The sequence below is a fragment of the Petromyzon marinus genome, unplaced genomic scaffold (genome assembly GCF_048934315.1).
Source record: "Petromyzon marinus isolate PM22_M1 ecotype Great Lakes invasive population unplaced genomic scaffold, UKy_Petmar_22M1.pri1.0 PM_Scaffold_104, whole genome shotgun sequence".
Taxonomy (NCBI): Eukaryota; Metazoa; Chordata; class Hyperoartia; order Petromyzontiformes; family Petromyzontidae; genus Petromyzon; species Petromyzon marinus.
The window spans coordinates 99,476-123,050 of record NW_027423063.1 but is presented as its reverse complement, the minus strand read 5'-3'; the positions used below and the strand labels follow the sequence as shown (position 1 = coordinate 123,050).

At 39.9% G+C, this 23,575-nt stretch overlaps 1 protein-coding gene across 3 annotated transcripts in view; it reads right to left on the bottom strand.

Moving 5' to 3' along the window:
• LOC116938280 (ribosomal protein S6 kinase beta-1) overlaps positions 1-23,575 on the bottom strand; it is a 76,145-nt gene that overhangs the window by 8,172 nt on the left and 44,398 nt on the right. For all 3 annotated transcript variants that reach the window (XM_076063360.1, XM_076063359.1, XM_076063361.1), the window contains exons 10-13: positions 10,429-10,536; positions 8,124-8,186; positions 7,815-7,892; positions 2,251-2,358 (exon numbers count right to left, since the gene is read on the bottom strand). In XM_076063360.1, coding sequence (XP_075919475.1) covers positions 2,251-2,358; positions 7,815-7,892; positions 8,124-8,186; positions 10,429-10,536 — 357 coding nt within the window. The remainder of the gene's footprint in view (positions 1-2,250; positions 2,359-7,814; positions 7,893-8,123; positions 8,187-10,428; positions 10,537-23,575) is intronic.

The following is a 23,575-nucleotide window of genomic DNA, read 5'->3' as shown; positions in this document are numbered from 1 at the left end:
CAGGGTGTAGCGTGCAGTGTGTAGGGTGCAGGGTGTAGCGTGCAGGGTGTAGCGTGCAGGGTGTAGCGTGCGGGGTGTAGCGTGCAGGGTGTAGTGTGCAGGGTGTAGTGTGCAGTGTGCAGGGTGTAGTGTGCAGGGTGTAGTGTGTAGGGTGTAGTGTGCAGGGTGTAGGTTACAGGGTGTAGTGTGCAGGGTGTAGTGTGCAGGGTGTAGTGTGTAGTGTACAGGGTGTAGTGTACGGGGTGTAGTGTGCAGGGTGTAGTGTGCGGGGTGTAGTGTGCGGGGTGTAGTGTGCAGGGTGCAGGGTGTAGTGTGCAGGGTGTAGTGTGCAGGGTGTAGTGTGCGGGGTGTAGTGTGCAGGGTGTAGTGTGCGGGGTGTAGTGTGCAGAGTGTAGTGTGCAGGGTGTAGTGTGCAGGGTGTAGTGTGCAGGGTGTAGTGTGCAGGGTGTAGTGTGCAGAGTGTAGGTTGCAGGGTGTAGTGTGCAGGGTGTAGTGTGCAGGGTGTAGTGTGTAGTGCGCAGGGTGTAGTGCACAGGGTGTAGTGTGCAGGGTGTAGTGTGCGGGGTGTAGTGTGCGGGGTGTAGTGTGCGGGGTGTAGTGTGCAGGGTGTAGTGTGCAGGGTGTAGTGTGCAGGGTGTAGTGTGCGGGGTGTAGTGTGCAGGGTGTAGTGTGCGGGGTGTAGTGTGCAGGGTGTAGTGTGCGGGGTGTAGTGTGCGGGGTGTAGTGTGCGGGGTGTAGGTTGCAGGGTGTAGTGTGCAGGGTGTAGTGTGCAGGGTGTAGGTTGCAGGGTGTAGTGTGCAGGGTGTAGGTTGCAGGGTGTAGTGTGCGGGGTGTAATGTGCAGGGTGTAATGTGCAGGGTGTAGTGTGCAGGGTGTAGTGTGCAGGGTGTAGCGTGCAGGGTGTAGCGTGCAGGGTGTAGGTTGCAGGGTGCAGGGTGTAGTGTGCAGGGTGTAGCGTGCAGGGTGTAGTGTGCAGGGTGTAGTGTGCAGGGTGTAGTGTGCAGGGTGTAGGTTGCAGGGTGTAGTGTGCAGGGTGTAGGTTGCAGGGTGTAGTGTGCAGGGTGTAGTGTGCAGGGTGTAGTGTGCAGGGTGTAGTGTGCAGGGTGTAGTGTGCAGGGTGTAGTGTGCAGTGTGTAGTGTGCAGGGTGTAGTGTGCAGGGTGTAGTGTGCAGGGTGTGGTGTGCAGGGTGTAGGTGCAGGGTGTAGTGTGCAGGGTGTAGTGTGTAGGGGGTAGTGTGTAGGTGCAGGGTGTAGGTGCAGGGTGTAGTGTGCAGGGTGTAGTGTGCAGGGTGTAGTGTGTAGTGTGCAGGGTGTAGGTGCAGGGTGTAGTGTGCAGGGTGTAGTGTGTAGGGTGTAGTGTGTAGGTGCAGGGTGTAGTGTGTAGGTTGCAGGGTGTAGGGTGTAGGTTGCAGGGTGTAGTGTGCGGGTGTAGTGTGCGGGGTGTAGTGTGCGGGGTGTAGTGTGCGGGGTGTAGTGTGCGGGGTGTAGTGTGCGGGGTGTAGTGTGCGGGGTGTAGTGTGCGGGGTGTAGTGTGCAGGGTGTAGTGTGCAGGGTGTAGTGTGCAGGGTGCAGTGTGTAGTGTGCAGGGTGTAGTGTGCAGGGTGTAGTGTGTAGTGTGCAGGGTGTAGTGTGCAGGGTGTAGTGTGTAGGGTGCAGGGTGTAGTGTGCAGGGTGTAGTGTGCAGGGTGTGGTGTGCAGGGTGTGGTGCGCAGGGTGTAGTGCGTTGGGTGTAGTGTGCAGGGTGTAGTGTGCAGGGTGTAGTGTGCAGGGTGTAGTGTGCAGGGTGTAGTGTGCAGGGTGTAGTGTGCAGGGTGTAGGTTGCAGGGTGTAGGTTGCAGGGTGTAGTGTGCGGGGTGTAGTGTGCAGGGTGTAGTGTGTAGGGTGTAGTGTGTAGTGTGCAGGGTGTAGTGTGTAGTGTGTAGGTTGCAGGGTGTAGTGTGCAGGGTGTAGGTTGCAGGGTGTAGGTTGCAGGGTGTAGTGTGTAGGGTGTAGTGTGCAGGGTGTGGTGTGCAGGGTGTAGGGTGCAGGGTGTAGTGTGCAGGGTGTAGGGTGCAGGGTGTAGTGTGCAGGGTGTAGTGTGTAGTGTGCAGGGTGTAGGTTGCAGGGTGTAGTGTGTAGGGTGTAGTGTGTAGGTTGCAGGGTGTAGTGTGTAGGTTGCAGGGTGTAGGTTGCAGGGTGTAGTGTCAGGGTGTAGTGTGTAGGGTGTAGTGTGTAGGTGCAGGGTGTAGGTGCAGGGTGTAGTGAGCTCACCAGGAAGACCAGGTTGGCCGACTCGCTGAGCGACGACTCGTCAGGACTGTCCACGGGCGTCTGCCGTGTGAACTTGCTGTCAAACTGACTCACATCCTCATCCGACTTCTACACACACAGTACACACACAGTACACACACAGTACACACACACAGTACACACAGTACACACACAGTACACACAGTACACACACAGTACACACACACACAGTACACACACACACAGTACACACACAGTACACACACAGTACACACACACAGTACACACACAGTACACACACACACAGTACACACACACACACAGTACACACACACAGTACACACACAGTACACACACACAGCACACACACAGTACACACACAGTACACACACACAGTGCACACACACACACAGTACACACACACAGTACACACACACAGTACACACACAGTAAATACACACACAGTACACACACAGTACACACACAGTACACACACACAGTACACACACAGTACACACACACACACAGTACACACACAGTACACACACAGTACACACACACACACAGTACACACACAGTAAACACACAGTACACACACAGTAAACAAACACACACACAGTAAACACACACACACACAGTAAACACACACACAGTAAACACACACAGTACACACACACACAGTACACACACAGTACACACACACAGTGCACACACACAGTACACACACAGTACACACAGTACACACACAGTACACACAGTACACACACACACAGTACACACACAGTACACACACAGTACACACACACAGTACACACACAGTACACACACACAGTACACACACAGTACACACACACACACAGTACACACACACAGTACACACAGTACACACACAGTACACAAACAGTACACACACACACAGTACACACACACACAGTACACACACACACAGTACACAAACGCACACAGTACACACACAGTACACACACAGTACACACAGTACACACACAGTACACACATAGTACACACACAGTACACACAGTACACACACACACACACACAGTACACACACACACAGTACACACACAGTACACACACACACAGTACACACACAGTACACACACGCACACAGTACACACACAGTACACACACAGTATACACACAGTACACACACAGTACACACACAGTACACACACACAGTACACACACAGTACACACAGTATACACACAGTACACACACAGTACACACACACAGTACACACACACAGTACACACACAGTACACACACAATACACACACACAGTACACACGGTATACACACAGTATACACACAGTACACACACACAGTACACACACAGTACACACACACAGTACACACACAGTACACACAGTACACACACACACACACAGTACACACACAGTATACACACAGTACACACACAGTACACACACAGTACACAGTACACACACACAGTACACACACAGTACACACACAGTAAGCACACACACAGTACACACACAGTACACACACAGTACACAGTACACACACAGTACACACACAGTACACAGTACACACACAGTACACAGTACACACACAGTACACAGTACACACTGTACACACACAGTACACAGTACACACACAGTATACACACAGTACACACACACAGTACACACACACAGTACACACACAGTACACACACAGTACACACACACACAGTACACACACACAGCACACACAGTACACACACACAGTACACACACACACACAGTACACACACAGTACAAACACAGTACACACAGTATACACACAGTACACACACAGTACACACACAGTACACACACACAGTACACACACACACAGTACACACACAGTACACACAGTACACACACACAGTACACACACAGTACACACATAGTACACACACAGTACACACACACACAGTACACACACAGTACACACACAGTACACACAGTACACACACAGTACACACAGTACACACACAGTACACACACACAGTACACACGGTATACACACAGTATACACACACAGTACACACGGTATACACACAGTATACACACAGTACACACACACAGTACACACACAGTACACACAGTACACACACACAGTATACACACAGTACACACAGTATACACACAGTACACACAGTACACACACAGTACACACACACACAGTACACACACACAGTACACACACAGTACACACACAGTACACACAGTACACACACACACAGTACACACACACAGCACACACAGTACACACACACAGTACACACACACACACAGTACACACACAGTACACACACAGTACACACACAGTACACACACACACACACAGTACACACACAGTACACACACACAGTACACACACAGTAAACACACACACAGTACACACAGTACACACACACACACAGTACACACACACAGTACACACACACAGTACACACACACAGTACACACACAGTACACACAGTACACACACACAGTACACACACACACAGTACACACACAGTTCACACAGTACACACACAGTACACACACAGCACACACACAGTACACACACACAGTACACACACAGTACAAACACAGTACACACACAGTACACAGTACACACAGTACACACACACACAGTACACACAGTACACAGTACACACAGTACACACACACACAGTACACAGTACACACACACAGTACACACACACAGTACACACACAGTACACACACACAGTACACACACAGTAAACACACAGTACACACACAGGACACACACACAGTACACACACATACAGTACACACACATACAGTACACACACACACAGTACACACACACAGTACACACACACACAGTACACACACAGTACACACACACAGTACACACACACAGTACACACACACACACACAGTACACACACACAGTACACACACAGTGCACACAGTACACACACACACACAGTACACACAGTATAAACATACAGTACACACACAGTGCACACACAGTACACACACAGTACACACACACACACAGTACACACACACAGTACACACACACACACACACAGTACACACACACAGTACACACACACACACAGTACACACACACAGTACACACAGTACACACACAGTACACACACACAGTACACACAGTACACACACACAAAGTGTACACAAACAGTGTCTCCCCGTGTCTCTCTCCCCGTGTCTCTCTCCCCGTGTCTCTCTCCCCGTGTCTCTCTCCCCGTGTCTCTCTCCCCGTGTCTCCCCGTGTCTCCCCGCGTCTCTCCCCGTGTCTCTCTCCGCGTCTCACCCCGCGTCTCTCTCCCCGTGTCTCCCCGCGTTTCTCCCCCCGTCTCTCTCCCCGTGTCTCCCCGTGTCTCCCCGTGTCTCTCCCCGTGTCTCTCCCCGTGTCTCTCCCGTGTCTCCCCGTGTCTCCCCGTGTCTCCCCGTGTCTCTCCCCGCGTCTCCCCCCGTGTCTCCCCGTGTGTCTCCCCGCGTGTCTCCCCGTGTCTCTCCCCGTGTCTCTCCCCGTGTCTCTCCCCGTGTCTCTCCCCACGTCTCTCCCCGCGTCTCCCCGCGTCTCCCCGTGTCTCTCTCTCTTCCCGTGTCTCTCTCCGCGTGTCTCCCCGTGTCTCTCTCTCTTCCCGTGTCTCTCTCCCCGTGTCTTCCCGTGTGTCTCCCCGTGTCTCCCCGTGTCTCCCCGTGTCTCCCCCCGTGTCTCCCCGTGTCTCCCCGTGTCTCTCCCCGTGTCTCTCTCCCCGTGTCTCCCCGTGTCTCCCCCCGTGTCTCCCCCCGTGTCTCCCCGTGTCTCTCTCCCCGTGTCTCCCCCCGTCACTCTCCCCGTGTCGCCCCGTGTCTCCCCGTGTCGCCCCGTGTCTCCCCGTGTCTCCCCGTGTCTCCCCGTGTCTCTTCCCCCGTGTCTCCCCCAGTGTCTCCCCCTGTGTCTCCCCGTGTCTCCCCCCGTGTCTCCCCCTGTCTCCCCGCGTCTCCCCGTGTCTCTCTCTCCCCGTGTCTCCCCACCGTGTCTCCCCGTGTCTCCCCGTGTCTCTCTCCCCGTGTTTCTCTCTCTCCCCGTGTCTCTCTCTCTCTCCCCGTGTCTCTCTCCCCGTGTCTCTCTCTCTCCCCGTGTCTCTCTCTCTCCCCGTGTCTCCCCGTGTCTCTCCCCGTGTTTCCCCACCGTGTCTCCCCGTGTCTCTCCCCGTGTATCCCCACCGTGTCTCCCCGTGTCTCCCCGTGTCTCTCTCTGTCCCCGTGTCTCTCCCCGTGTCTCTCCCCGTGTCTCTCCCCGCGTCTCCCCGCGTCTCCCCGCGTCTCCCCGTGTCTCTCCCCGTGTCTCTCCCCGTGTCTCTCCCCGTGTCTCTCCCCGTGTCTCTCCCCGTGTCTCCCCGCGTCTCCCCGCGTCTCCCCGTGTCTCCCCGTGTCTCTCCCCGTGTCTCCCCGTGTCTCCCCGCGTCTCCCCGTGTCTCCCCGTGTCTCTCCCCGCGTCTCCCCGCGTCTCCCCGTGTCTCCCCGTGTGTCTCCCCGTGTCTCTCCCCGTGTCTCTCCCCGTGTCTCTCCCCGCGTCTCTCCCCGTGTCTCCCCGCGTCTCCCCGCGTGTCTCCCCGCGTGTCTCCCCGCGTATCTCCCCCCGTGTCTCCCCGTGTCTCTCCCCGTATCTCTCCCCGTGTCTCCCCGTGTCTCCCCCCGTGTCTCTCTCCACGTGTCTCCCCGCGTCTCCCCGTGTCTCTCTCTCTTCCCGTGTCTCTCTCCCCGTGTCTCCCCCCGTGTCTCCCCGTGTCTTCCCATGTCTCCCCGTGTCTTCCCGTGTCTCTCCGTGTCTCTCCCCGTGTCTCTCTCCCCGTGTCTCCCCGTGTCTCCCCCCGTGTCTCCCCCCGTGTCTCCCCCCGTCTCTCTCCCCGTGTCTCCCCCCGTGTCTCCCCCCGTGTCACTCTCCCCGTGTCCCCCCGTGTCCCCCCGTGTCTCCCCCCGTGTCTCCCCGTGTCTCCCCGTGTCTCCCCGCGTCTCCCCGTGTCTCTCTCTCTCCCCGTGTCTCCCCACCGTGTCTCCCCGTGTCTCTCTCTCTCCCCGTGTCTCTCTCTCTCCCCGTGTCTCCCCACCGTGTCTCCCCGTGTCTCTCTCTCCCCGTGTCTCTCTCTCTCCCCGTGTCTTCCCGTGTCTCTCCCCGTGTCTCCCCGTGTCTCTCTCCCTGTGTCTCCCCACCGTGTCTCCCCGTGTCTCCCCGTGTCTCCCCGTGTCCCCCCGTGTCTCCCCGTGTCTCTCTCTCTCCCCGTGTCTCCCTGCGTCTCCCCGTGTCTCTCCCCGTGTCTCCCCGTGTCTCTCTCCCCGTGTCTCTCTCTCTCCCCGTGTCTCTCTCTCTCCCCGTGTCTCTCTCCCCGTGTCTCCCCACCGTGTCTCCCCGTGTCTCTCTCCCCGTGTCTCTCTCCCCGTGTCCCCCCATGTCTCCCCGTGTCTCTCTCTCTCCCCGTGTCTCCCTGCGTCTCCCCGTGTCTCTCCCCGTGTCTCCCCGTGTCTCTCTCCCCGTGTCTCTCTCCCCGTGTCCCCCCGTGTCTCCCCCCGTGCGGGACAAGGTGTCGTACCAGGCTGGGTTTGAACGGAGGCTCTGCCCGCCGTGAGAGTAAATCCCTCCATGATACGTGCTGGAAGAAGGGGTGATCCTGTAACATCGTCACCATCACAATCACCGTCACAATCACCATCACAATCACAATCATCACAATCACAATCATCACCACCATCACAATCACCATCATCACCCTCACCACCACCCTCACCACCACCCTCACCACCACCACCACCCTCACCACCACCCTCACCACCACCCTCACCACCACCCTCACCACCACCACCCTCACCACCCTCACCACCACCCTCACCACCATCCTCACCTGGACCTCTTCTGAGTCCTTAGGACCTCCACCCAGACGGAGTGTCGGGTTCCCTTTAAGCAGCTGCACACACACAGACACACACACATATATACATTTATATGCACACATATATACACATACATACACACACATATACATATATACACATATATACATACACATATATACATACACATACATACACACACATACATATATACACATATATACACACACAGACACACACATACACACACACACAGACACACACACACAGACACACACACATACACACACATATATACATTTATATATACATTTATATACACACATATACACATACATATATACATACACTCACAGTGTACACACACACACGTATATATACATATATACATTCATATATACACACACATACACAAATACACACACTCACACACAACAACAACAACAACCGCCATTCGCCACTAAGTGGCGGTGACGTCACCACGACGCTTGTGCCAGGCTATGTGCACCCTGAGGCCACGTGAAGTGTCGAACGCCCGCTGGCAGGAGGTCACGGGGCAGACCCAGGTGCCACGGGTCGACTGACTGAGATGACTGGCTGATGCACCACCTGTGCCCCCTACTGTGCCAACCTGCTGTGCTTTAGCCACCCGGCGCTCCGCTCGTTGTTGTGAGCGTCGCTCCTCCGCCCTCCGTTGTTGTTGGAGGGCGACTACCTCCAACTGCCCAGTAGCATCCTTCACGAGCCTCCTCCACAGAGGCCGATCTTGACACCGCTGGTACCAGTCATCGGCAAGTCCACTCAGCTCCACGTCCTCCTGTACCACGTCACTCCATCTCTTCTCTAGCCCGTGCCGTGCCCGCTTAGCCCCCTCAATCCGGCCAAACAAAAGCTGTTTCGGCATGCGGTGGCTGGGCATGCGGGCTACATGACCCAGCCATCGCAGCCTTGCCTGCCGGAGGAGCTCACCGATGGGACCCTGCCCAGATCTTTCAAGGATTTGTGAGCTCCTCACACAATCCAGTCAGGTTAAACCCAGGATGGATCGTAGGCAGGCCAGCCTAAATGTTTCTAACCGGCGAAGATGTTCCATTAGGGGGGTCCACGTTTCGCAAGCGTAGAGAAGGGAGGGAATGACCGTGGCCGAGAAGACCTGAAGCTCAGTGCGGAGCGACAGACCAGGTAGCTTCCACACAGCGTTACGCAACCGATTAAAATATATTGCCGCTCGACTGATTCGGAGTGAGACCTCTGCTGTTAAACTGGAGCCAGTCATAAGCACACTGCCCAGGTATGGGAAACTCTCCACTCTCTCCACAACTGCCCCATCACCAATTGGGAATTGTGGGGGTGGAGTGTCCGATGGTACAAAATACCCAGGCAGGTGCTTAGTTTTGGTGGGGCTGATCGTAGGGCCCCACCTCAATACACACACTCACATACAAAGAACAAAGATCCCCCATATAGCCTTAACAGACTGTAGGGGCAAGTGCTGTTAGCGAGCACCTATGAAGGCCGGTAACGGTACACGAGGGGATGGGTGGCCAGCACCACGCCCGACCGCCTTTGTCTCCCCAGTGGCGATATTTACACACCGCACCAGGTACTCATTTTGAGGCTGAGTCGACCTAGGGGAGGCCCGGGACCGGTTCAGATAATCGTCACTGATGTTGGCCGTGAGCGGGAATCGAACCCGGGTCGCCAGGTTCATAGCGCAGCGTAGCGCTAACTGCTACACTATCGCTCCCCACATACACAGACATACATACACACACATACACACATAAATACACACACGTACAAACACACATACACACACATACACACATAAACACATGCACACACACAGACACATACACACACAAACACACATACACACACACATAAACACATACACACACAGACACACACATACACACATAAATACACACACGTACAAACACACATACACACACATACACACATAAACACATGCACACACACAGACACATACACACACAAACACACATACACACACACATAAACACATACACACACAGACACACACATACACAAATAAATACACACACGTACAAACACACAGACACACACATACACACATACACACACACACACAGACACACACATACACACACATACACACACACGCAAACACACATACACACATATATACACATATACGCACACACAAATATACACATACACACATACACACGGGCATTCTACTTTGTGCGAGTCCCCCGTGCCCCCCCCCCATGCCCCCCCCGTGCCCCCCCCCCCGTGCCCCCCCCCGTGCCCCCCCCGTGCCCCCCCCACCTTCTTGAGGACGTCGCGAGCCTCCTGTGACAGGTAGGGCGGCAGGCTGAGCTTGCACTTGAGGATCTTGTCAATGGTCTTCTTACGGTTCTCTGCGGCAAACGGGGGCTGTGGGTGGTGGTGGGGTTAGTGGGGGGTGTGAGTGGGTGAGTGGGTGGGTGGGTGAGTGGGTGGTGGGTGAGTGGGTGGGTGAGTGGGTGAGTGGGTGGGTGGGTGAGTGGGTGGGTGGGTGAGTGGGTGGGTGGGTGAGTAGGTGGGTGAGTGGGTGAGTGGGTTAGTGGGTGAGTGGGTGGGTGGGTGGTGGGTGAGTAGGTGGGTGAGTGGGTGAGTGGGTGGGTGAGTGGGTGGGTGGGTGGTGGGTGAGTGGGTATGAGTGCATAGTGTAGTGTATAGTGTGTAGTGTAGCGTAGTGTGTAGTGTAGTACAGTGTGTAGTGTAGTATAGTGCAGTGTATAGTATAGTGGAGTAGTGTAGTAGTGTATAATATATAATGTGAGGTGTATAGTGTAGTGTATAGTATAGTGTAGTAGTGTAGTGTATAGTAGTATAGTGTAGTAGTGTATAATGTAGTATAGTGTATAGTATAGTGTAGTGTAGTAGTGTATAGTATAGTGTAGTACCGTGTAGTATAGTGTAGTGTATAGTATAGTGTAGTAGTGTATAATGTAGTAGTGTGTAGTATAGTGTAGTAGTGTAGTGTATAATGTGTAGTGTATAGTGTAGTAGTGTATAATGTAGTAGTGTATAATGTAGTAGTGTATAATGTAGTGTATAATGTAGTGTATAATGTGTAGTGTATAGTGTAGTATATAGTGTAGTGTATAGTGCAGTGTATAGTGTGGTAGTGTATAATGTAGTAGTGTATAGTGTAGTGTATAGTATAGTGTAATAGTGTAGTGGTGTATAATGTAGTAGTGTATAGTATAGTGTGGTGTAGTGTAGCAGTGTATAATGTAGTAGTGTATAATATAGTAGTGTAGTGGTGTATAATGTAGTAGTGTATAGTATAGTGTAGTGTATAGTGTACTGTAGTGTATAATGTAGTAGTGTATAGTATAGTGTATAGTAGTATAATGTAGTAGTGTATAATGTAGTAGTGTATAGTATAGTGTAGTAGTAGTGTATAGTGTACTGTAGTGTATAATGTAGTGTATAATGTAGTAGTGTATAGTAGTATAATGTAGTAGTGTATAATGTAGTATAATGTGTAGTGAAGTGTATAGTGTAGTGTATAGTGTATATGTAGTAGTGTATAGTGTAGTGTATAGTGTACTGTAGTGTATAATGTAGTAGTGTATAGTATAGTGTATAATAGTATAATGTAGTAGTGTATAGTATAGTGTAGTATTGTAGTGGTATATAATGTAGTAGTGTATAGTATAGTGTAGTGTATAATGTAGTAGTGTATAGTGTAGTATAGTGTAGTAGTATAATGTAGTAGTGTATAGTGTAGTGTACTGTAGTGTATAATGTAGTGTATAATATAGTGTAGTATAATGTAGTAGTGTATAGTGTACTGTAGTGTATAATGTAGTAGTGTATAGTAGTAGAATGTAGTAGTGTATAGTAGTATAATGTAGTAGTGTATAATGTAGTAGTGTATAGTAGTATAATGTAGTAGTGTATAATGTAGTAGTGTATAATGTAGTATAGTAGTATAATGTAGTAGTATAATGTAGTAGTGTATAATGTAGTAGTGTAGTAGTGTATAACGTAGTAGTGTATAGTATAGTGTAGTGTATAGTGTACTGTAGTGTATAGTGTACTGTAGTGTATAGTGTAGTGTATAGTGTACTGTAGTGTATAGTATAGTGTAGTAGTATAGTGTGTAGTGTATAGTATAGTGTAGTAGTGTATAATGTAATAGTGTAGTAGTGTATAGTGTAGTGTATAGTATAGTGTAGTATAGTGTAGTAGTGTATAATGTAGTAGTGTATAGTATAGTGTAGTATAGTGTAGTAGTGTATAATGTAGTAGTGTATAGTATAGTGTAGTAGTGTATAATGTAGTAGTGTATAGTATAGTAGTATAATTTAGTAGTGTATAGTATAGTGTATAGTAGTATAATGTAGTAGTGTATAGTATAGTGTATAGTATAATGTAGTAGTGTATAATGTAATATAATGTGTAGTGTATAGTATAGTGTAGTGTATAATGTAGTAGTGTATAGTATAGTAGTGTATAATGTAGTAGTATATACTGTAGTAGTGTATAGTATAGTGTATAGTAGTATAATGTAGTGTATAGTGTAGCAGTGTATAGTATAGTGTACAGTAGTATATAGTATAGTGTAGTAGTGTAGTGGTGTATAATGTAGTAGTGTATAGTGTAGTGTACTGTAGTGTATAATGTAGTAGTGTATAGTGTAGTGTATAATGTAGTAGTGTATTGTAGTATAATGTAGTAGTGTATAATGTAGTAGTGTAGTGGTGTATAATGTAGTAGTGTATAGTGTAGTACAGTGTACTGTAGTGTATAATGTAGTAGTGTATAGTATAGTGTATAGTAGTATAATGTAGTGTAGTAGTGTAGTGGTGTATAATGTAGTAGTGTATAGTATAGTGTAGTGTATAGTGTACTCTAGTGTATAATGTAGTAGTGTATAGTATAGTGTAGTAGTGTATAGTATAGTGTAGTATAGTGTAGTAGTGTATAATGTAGTAGTGTATAGTGTACTGTAGTGTATAATGTAGTAGTGTATAATGTAGTAGTGTATAGTATAGTGTCTAGTAGTATAATGTAGTAGTGTATAATGTAGTATAATGTGTAGTGTATAGTATAGTGTAGTGTATAGTGTACTGTAGTGTATAATGTAGTAGTGTATAGTGTAGTGTATAGTATAGTGTACTGTAGTGTATAATGTAGTAGTGTATAGTATAGTAGTGTATAATGTAGTAGTGTATACTGTAGTAGTGTATAGTATAGTGTATAGTAGTATAATGTAGTGTATAGTGTAGCAGTGTATAGTATAGTGTACAGTAGTATATAGTATAGTGTAGTGGTGTATAATGTAGTAGTGTATAGTATAGTGTAGTGTACTGTAGTGTATAATGTAGTAGTGTATAGTGTAGTGTATAATGTAGTAGTGTATAATGTAGTAGTGTAGTGGTGTATAATGTAGTAGTGTATAGTATAGTAGTGTATAGCAGTATAATGTAGTAGTGTATAATATAGTAGTGTATAGTATAGTGTATAGTAGTATAATGTAGTGTATAATGTAGTATAATGTGTAGTGTATAGTATAGTGTAGTGTATAGTGTACTGTAGTGTATATGTAATAGTGTATAATGTAGTAGTGTATAGTATAGTGTATAGTAGTATAATGTAGTGTATAATGTAGTAGTGTATAGTGTAGTAGTATAGTATAGTAGTATAATGTAGTAGTGTATAATGTAGTAGTGTATAGTAGTATAATGTAGTAGTGTATAATGTAGTAGTGTATAGCAGTATAATGTAGTAGTGTATAATGTAGTAGTGTATAATGCAGTATAATGTAGTAGTGTATAATGTAGTAGTGTATAGCAGTATAATGTAGTAGTGTATAATGTAGTAGTGTATAGCAGTATAATGTAGTAGTGTATATGAAGTAGTGTATAGTATAGTAGTATAATGTAGTAGTGTATAATGTACTAGTGTATAATGTAGTAGTGTATAATGTAGTAGTGTATAATGTAGTAGTGTATAGTGTAGTGTATAATGTAGTAGTGTATAGTAGTATAATGTAGTAGTGTATAATGTAGTAGTGTATAGTATAGCAGTATAATGTAGTAGTGTATAAAATGTAGTAGTGTATAGTAGTATAATGTAGTAGTGTATAATGTAGTAGTGTATAGCAGTATAATGTAGTAGTGTATAGTGTATAGCAGTATAATGTAGTAGTGTATAAAGTAGTAGTGTATAGTAGTATAATGTAGTATAATGTGTAGTGTATAGTATAGTGTAGTAGTGTAAAATGTAGTAGTGTATAATGTAGTAGTGTATAGTATAGCAGTATAATGTAGTAGTGTATAATGTAGTGTATAATGTAGTATAATGTGTAGTGTATAATGTAGTGTATAATAAAGTAGTGTATAGTAGTATAATGTAGTAGTGTATAATGTAGTAGTGTATAATGTAGTAGTGTATAGTAGTATAATGTAGTAGTGTATAATGTAGTATAATGTAGTAGTGTATAGTATAGCAGTATAATGTAGTAGTGTATAATGTAGTAGTCTATAATGCAGTATAATGTGTAGTGTATAATGTAGTAGTGTATAATGTAGTAGTGTATAGTAGTATAATGTAGTAGTGTATAATGTAGTATAATGTAGTAGTGTATAATGTAGTGTATAGTATAGCAGTATAATGTAGTCGTGTATAATGTAGTATAATGTGTAGTGTATAATGTAGTAGTGTATAGCAGTATAATGTAGTAGTGTATAATGTAGTAGTGTATAATGTAGTAGTGTATAGTATAATGTAGTAGTGTATAATGTAGTATAATGTGTAGTGTATAGTGTAGTAGTGTATAATGTAGTAGTGTATAATGTAGTAGTGTATAGCAGTATAATGTAGTAGTGTATAATGTGTAGTGTATAATGTAGTATAATGTGTAGTGTATAGTGTAGTAGTGTATAATGTAGTAGTGTATAATGTAGTAGTGTATAGCAGTATAATGTAGTAGTGTATAATGTAGTAGTGTATAATGTAGTATAATGTGTAGTGTATAATGTAGTATAATGTAGTAGTGTATAATGTAGTAGTGTATAATGTAGTAGTGTATAATGTAGTAGTGTATAATGTAGTAGTGTATAATGTAGTAGTGTATAATGTAGTAGTGTATAATGTAGTATAATGTAGTAGTGTATAATGTAGTAGTGTATAATGTGTAGTGTATAATGTAGTATAATGTAGTAGTGTATAATGTAGTATAATGTAGTAGTGTATAATGTGTAGTGTATAATGTAGTAGTGTATAATGTAGTATAATGTAGTAGTGTATAATGTAGTATAATGTAGTAGTGTATAATGTAGTATAATGTAGTAGTGTATAATGTGTAGTGTATAATGTAGTATAATGTGTAGTGTATAATCTAGTATAATGTGTAGTGTATAATGTAGTATAATGTATAGTGTATAATGTAGTATAATGTGTAGTGTATAATGTAGTGTAATGTGTAGTGTATAATGTAGTATAATGTGTAGTGTATAATGTGTAGTGTATAATGTAGTATAATGTGTAGTGTATAATGTAGTAGTGTATAATGTAGTAGTGTATAATGTAGTAGTGTATAATGTAGTATAATGTAGTAGTGTATAATGTAGTATAATGTAGTAGTGTATAATGTAGTATAATGTAGTAGTGTATAATGTAGTATAATGTAGTAGTGTATAATGTAGTATAATGTAGTAGTGTATAATGTGTAGTGTAAAATGTAGTATAATGTGTAGTGTATAATGTAGTATAATGTGTAGTGTATAATGTAGTATAATGTATAGTGTATAATGTAGTATAATGTGTAGTGTATAATGTAGTGTAATGTGTAGTGTATAATGTAGTAGTGTATAATGTAGTAGTGTATAATGTAGTATAATGTAGTAGTGTATAATGTATAATGTAGTAGTGTATAATGTGTAGTGTATAATGTAGTATAATGTAGTAGTGTATAATGTACTAGTGTATAATGTAGTAGTGTATAATGTAGTAGTGTATAATGTAGTAGTGTATAGTGTAGTGTATAATGTAGTAGTGTATAGTAGTATAATGTAGTAGTGTATAATGTAGTAGTGTATAGTATAGCAGTATAATGTAGTAGTGTATAAAATGTAGTAGTGTATAGTAGTATAATGTAGTAGTGTATAATGTAGTATAATGTGTAGTGTATAGTATAGCAGTATAATGTAGTAGTGTATAATGTAGTAGTGTATAATGTAGTAGTGTATAATGTAGTAGTGTATAGCAGTATAATGTAGTAGTGTATAGTGTATAGCAGTATAATGTAGTAGTGTATAATGTAGTAGTGTATAGTAGTATAATGTAGTATAATGTGTAGTGTATAGTATAGTGTAGTAGTGTAAAATGTAGTTGTGTATAATGTAGTGTATAATGTAGTATAATGTGTAGTGTATAATGTAGTGTATAATAAAGTAGTGTATAGTAGTATAATGTAGTAGTGTATAATGTAGTAGTGTATAATGTAGTAGTGTATAGTAGTATAATGTAGTAGTGTATAATGTAGTATAATGTAGTAGTGTATAGTATAGCAGTATAATGTAGTAGTGTATAATGTAGTAGTCTATAATGCAGTATAATGTGTAGTGTATAATGTAGTAGTGTATAATGTAGTAGTGTATAGTAGTATAATGTAGTAGTGTATAATGTAGTAGTGTATAGTATAGTGTAAGTATAATGTAGTAGTGTATAATGTAGTGTATAGTATAGCAGTATAATGTAGTCGTGTATAATGTAGTATAATGTGTAGTGTATAATGTAGTAGTGTATAATATAGCAGTATAATGTAGTAGGGTATAATGTAGTAGTGTATAGCAGTATAATGTAGTAGTGTATAATGTAGTAGTGTATAGTATATGTATAATGTAGTAGTGTATAATGTAGTAGTGTATAGCAGTATAATGTAGTAGTGTATAATGTGTAGTGTATAATGTAGTATAATGTGTAGTGTATAGTGTAGTAGTGTATAATGTAGTAGTGTATAATGTAGTAGTGTATAGCAGTATAATGTAGTAGTGTATAATGTAGTAGTGTATAATGTAGTATAATGTGTAGTGTATAATGTAGTATAATGTAGTAGTGTATAATGTAGTAGTGTATAATGTAGTAGTGTATAATGTGTAGTGTATAATGTAGTAGTGTATAATGTAGTAGTGTATAATGTAGTAGTGTATAATGTAGTAGTGGTATAATGTAGTAGTGTATAATGTAGTAGGTGGTATAATGTAGTAGTGTATAATGTAGTAGTGTATAATGGTAGGTAGTGTATGATTGTAGGGGTGTATGGTATAGTGTATAGTGTAGAATGGTGGTAGTGTATAATGGTGTAGGTGTAGGTGGAGGGTGTTGTGTAGTGTATATGTGTTGGGTGTAGAGGAGATAGTTGTATACGTCATATGGTGTCTAGTAGTATGGAGGTAGTATGGTGCTATAGTAGTATGGTGGTAGTTAATGTAGTATAATGTAGTAGTGTATAATGTAGTATAATGTAGTAGTGTATAATGTGTAGTGTATAATGTAGTAGTGTATAATGTAGTATAATGTAGTAGTGTATAATGTAGTATAATGTAGTAGTGTATAATGTAGTATAAATGTAGTAGTGTATAATGTGTAGTGTATAATGTAGTATAATGTGTAGTGTATAATCTAGTATAATGTGTAGTGTATAATGTAGTATAATGTATAGTGTATAATGTAGTATAATGTGTAGTGTATAATGTAGTGTAATGTGTAGTGTATAATGTAGTATAATGTGTAGTGTATAATGTGTAGTGTATAATGTAGTATAATGTGTAGTGTATAATGTAGTAGTGTATAATGTAGTAGTGTATAATGTAGTATAATGTAGTAGTGTATAATGTAGTATAATGTAGTAGTGTATAATGTAGTATAATGTAGTAGTGTATAATGTAGTATAATGTAGTAGTGTATAATGTAGTATAATGTAGTAGTGTATAATGTGTAGTGTAAAATGTAGTATAATGTGTAGTGTATAATGTAGTATAATGTGTAGTGTATAATGTAGTATAATGTATAGTGTATAATGTAGTATAATGTGTAGTGTATAATGTAGTGTAATGTGTAGTGTATAATGTAGTATAATGTGTAGTGTATAATGTGTAGTGTATAATGTAGTATAATGTGTAGTGTATAATGTAGTAGTGTATAATGTAGTAGTGTATAATGTAGTAGTGTATAATGTAGTAGTGTATAATGTAGTATAATGTAGTAGTGTATAATGTAGTATAATGTAGTAGTGTATAATGTAGTATAATGTAGTAGTGTATAAGGAAGTAGTGTATAAGGTAGTAGTGTATAATGTAGTAGTGTATAATGTAGTATAATGTAGTAGTGTATAATGTAGTATAATGTAGTAGTGTATAAGGTAGTAGTGTATAAGGTAGTAGTGTATAATGTAGTAGTGTATAATGTAGTAGTGTATAATGTAGTATAATGTGTAGTGTATAATGTAGTATAATGTGTAGTGTATAATGTAGTATAATGTAGTAGTGTATAATGTAGTATAATGTGTAGTGTATAATGTAGTATAATGTGTCGTGTATAATGTGTAGTGTATAATGTAGTATAATGTGTAGTGTATAATGTAGTAGTGTATAATGTAGTATAATGTAGTAGTGTATAATGTAGTAGTATATAATGTAGTATAATGTAGTAGTGTATAATGTAGTATAATGTAGTAGTGTATAATGTAGTAGTGTATAATGTGTAGTGTATAATGTAGTAGTGTATAATGTAGTAGTGTATAATGTAGTAGTGTATAATGTGTAGTGTATAATGTAGTATAATTTAGTAGTGTATAATGTAGTATATAATGTAGTAGTGTATAATGTGTAGTGTATAATGTAGTATAATGTGTAGTGTATAATGTAGTATAATGTAGTAGTGTATAATGTAGTATAATGTAGTAGTTTATAATGTAGTAGTGTATAATGTAGTAGTGTATAATGTGTAGTGTATAATGTAGTAGTGTATAATGTGTAGTGTATAATGTAGTATAATGTAGTAGTGTATAATGTAGTATAATGTAGTAGTGTATAATGTAGTATAATGTAGTAGTGTATAATGTAGTAGTGTATAATGTAGTAGTGTATAATGTAGTATAAATGTAGTAGTGTATAATGTAGTAGTGTATAATGTAGTATAATGAGTAGTGTATAATGTAGTATAATGTAGTAGTGTATAATGTAGTAGTGTATAATGTAGTATAAATGTGTAGTGTATAGTGTAGTAGTGTATAATGTAGTAGTGTATAATGTAGTAGTGTATAATGTAGTAGTGTATAATGTAGTATAATGTAGTAGTGTATAATGTAGTAGTGTATAGTAGTATAATGTAGTAGTGTATAATGTAGTAGGTATAATGTGTAGTGTATAATGTAGTAGTGTATAATGTAGTATAATGTAGTAGTGTATAATGTAGTATAATGTAGTAGTGTATAATGTAGTAGTGTATAATGTGTAGTGTATAATGTAGTGTATAATGTAGTAGTGTATAATGTAGTAGTGTATAGTAGTATAATGTATAGTGTATAATGTAGTAGTGTATATGTAGTATAATGTAGTAGTGTATAATGTAGTATATGTGTAGTGTATAATGTAGTAGTGTATAATGTAGTATAATGTAGTAGTGTATAATGTAGTAGTGTATAATGTAGTATAATGTAGTAGTGTATAATGTAGTATAATGTAGTAGTGTATAATGTAGTAGTGTATAATGTGTAGTGTATAATGTAGTATAATGTAGTAGTGTATAATGTAGTAGTGTATAATGTAGTAGTGTATAATGTAGTATAATGTAGTAGTGTATAATGTAGTATAATGTAGTAGTGTATAATGTAGTATTATGTGTAGTGTATAATGTAGTAGTGTGATAATGTAGTATAATGTAGTAGTGTATAATGTAGTAGTGTATAATGTGTAGTGTATAATGTAGTATAATGTGTAGTGTATAATGTAGTAGTGTATAATGTAGTAGTGTATAGTAGTATAATGTAGTAGTGTATAATGTAGTGTATAATGTGTAGTGTATAATGTAGTGTAATGTAGTAGTGTATAATGTAGTAGTGTATAATGTAGTAGTGTATAATGTAGTATAATGTAGTAGTGTATAATGTAGTAGTGTATAGTAGTATAATGTAGTGTATAATGTGTAGTGTATAATGTAGTATAATGTAGTAGTGTATAATGTAGTATAATGTGTAGTGTATAATGTAGTATTGTAAGGTATAATTTGTATAATGTGTAGTGTATAATGTAGTATAATGTAGTAGTGTATAATGTAGTAGTGTATAATGTAGTATAATGTGTAGTGTATAATGTAGTAGTGTATAATGTGTAGTGTATAATGTAGTATGTGTAGTGTATAATGTAGTATAATGTAGTAGTGTATAATGTAGTAGTGTATATGTAGTAGTGTATAATGTAGTATAATGTGTAGTGTATAATGTAGTATAATGTGTAGTGTATAATGTAGTATAATGTGTAGTGTATAATGTAGTATAATGTAGTAGTGTATAATGTAGTAGTGTATAATGTAGTAGTGTATAATGTAGTATAATGTGTAGTGTATAATGTAGTATAATGTAGTAGTGTATAATGTAGTAGTGTATAATGTAGTAGTGTATAATGTAGTAGTGTATAATGTAGTATAATGTGTAGTGTATAATGTAGTATAATGTGTAGTGTATAATGTAGTAGTGTATAATGTAGTATAATGTGTAGTGTATAATGTAGTATAATGTGTAGTGTATAATGTAGTAGTGTATAATGTAGTAGTGTATAATGTAGTAGTGTATAATGTAGTATAATGTGTAGTGTATAATGTAGTAGTGTATAATGTGTAGTGTATAATGTAGTATAATGTAGTAGTGTATAATGTAGTATAATGTAGTAGTGTATAATGTAGTAGTGTATAATGTAGTAGTGTATAATGTAGTATAATGTGTAGTGTATAATGTAGTGTATAATGTGTAGTGTATAATGTAGTAGTGTATAATGTAGTATAATGTGTAGTGTATAATGTAGTATAATGTGTAGTGTATAATGTAGTAGTGTATAGTATATAATGTAGTAGTGTATAATGTAGTAGTGTATAATGTAGTATAATGTGTAGTGTATAATGTAGTAGTGTATAATGTGTAGTGTATAATGTAGTAGTGTATAATGTAGTATAATGTGTAGTGTATAATGTAGTAGTGTATAATGTAGTATAATGTGTAGTGTATAATGTAGTGTATAATGTGTAGTGTATAATGTAGTATAATGTGTAGTGTATAATGTAGTATAATGTGTAGTGTATAATGTAGTAATGTATAATGTAGTAGTGTATAATGTAGTAATGTATAATGTAGTAGTGTATAATGTAGTATAATGTGTAGTGTATAATGTAGTATAATGTGTAGTGTATAATGTAGTATAATGTGTAGTGTATAATGTAGTATAATGTGTAGTGTATAATGTAGTATCATGTGTAGTGTATAATGTAGTAGTGTATAATGTAGTATAATGTGTAGTGTATAATGTAGTAGTGTATAATGTAGTATAATGTGTAGTGTATAATGTAGTATAATGTGTAGTGTATAATGTAGTATAATGTGTAGTGTATAATGTAGTAGTGTATAGTATATAATGTAGTATAATGTAGTAGTGTATAATGTAGTATAATGTAGTAGTGTATAATGTAGTAGTGTATAATGTGTAGTGTATAATGTAGTAGTGTATAATGTAGTATAATGTGTAGTGTATAATGTAGTAGTGTATAATGTAGTATAATGTGTAGTGTATAATGTAGTGTATAATGTGTAGTGTATAATGTAGTATAATGTGTAGTGTATAATGTAGTATAATGTGTAGTGTATAATGTAGTATAATGTAGTAGTGTATAATGTAGTAGTGTATAATGTAGTATAATGTGTAGTGTATAATGTAGTATAATGTGTAGTGTATAATGTGTAGTGTATAATGTAGTATAATGTGTAGTGTATAATGTGTAGTGTATAATGTAGTAGTGTATAATGTAGTAGTGTATAATGTAGTATAATGTGTAGTGTATAATGTAGTAGTGTATAATGTAGTAGTGGATAATGTAGTATAATGTAGTAGTGTATAATGTAGTATGTGTAGTGTATAATGTAGTATAATGTAGTAGTGTATAATGTAGTATAATGTAGTAGTGTATAATGTAGTATAATGTGTAGTGTATAATGTAGTATAATGTGTAGTGTATAATGTAGTATAATGTAGTAGTGTATAATGTAGTATAATGTGTAGTGTATAATGTAGTAATGTATAATGTAGTAGTGTATAATGTAGTAGTGTATAATGTAGTAGTGTATAATGTAGTATAATGTGTAGTGTATAATGTAGTATAATGTGTAGTGTATAATGTAGTATAATGTGTAGTGTATAATGTAGTATAATGTGTAGTGTATAATGTATTATCATGTGTAGTGTATAATGTAGTAGTGTATAATGTAGTATAATGTGTAGTGTATAATGTAGTAGTGTATAATGTAGTATAATGTGTAGTGTATAATGTAGTATAATGTGTAGTGTATAATGTAGTAGTGTATAGTATATAATGTAGTATAATGTAGTAGTGTATAATGTAGTAGTGTATAATGTATAGTGTATAATGTAGTAGTGTATAATGTAGTATAATGTGTAGTGTATAATGTAGTAGTGTATAATGTAGTATAATGTGTAGTGTATAATGTAGTGTATAATGTGTAGTGTATAATGTAGTATAATGTGTATTGTATAATGTAGTATAATGTGTAGTGTATAATGTAGTATAATGTGTAGTGTATAATGTAGTATAATGTAGTAGTGTATAATGTAGTAGTGTATAATGTAGTATAATGTGTAGTGTATAATGTAGTATAATGTGTAGTGTATAATGTAGTATAATGTAGTAGTGTATAATGTGTAGTGTATAATGTAGTGTATAATGTAGTATAATGTGTAGTGTATAATGTAGTATAATGTGTAGTGTATAATGTAGTGTATAATGTGTAGTGTATAATGTAGTATAATGTGTAGTGTATAATGTAGTATAATGTGTAGTGTATAATGTAGTATAATGTGTAGTGTATAATATAGTATAATGTGTAGTGTATAATGTAGTATAATGTGTAGTGTATAATGTAGTATAATGTGTAGTGTATAATGTAGTATAATGTGTAGTGTATAATGTAGTATAATGTAGTAGTGTATAATGTAGTATAATGTGTAGTGTATAATGTAGTATAATGTGTAGTGTATAATGTAGTATAATGTGTAGTGTATAATGTAGTAGTGTATAATGTAGTATAATGTGTAGTGTATAATGTAGTATAATGTGTAGTGTATAATGTAGTATAATGTGTAGTGTATAATGTAGTATAATGTGTAGTGTACAATGTAGTATAATGTAGTGT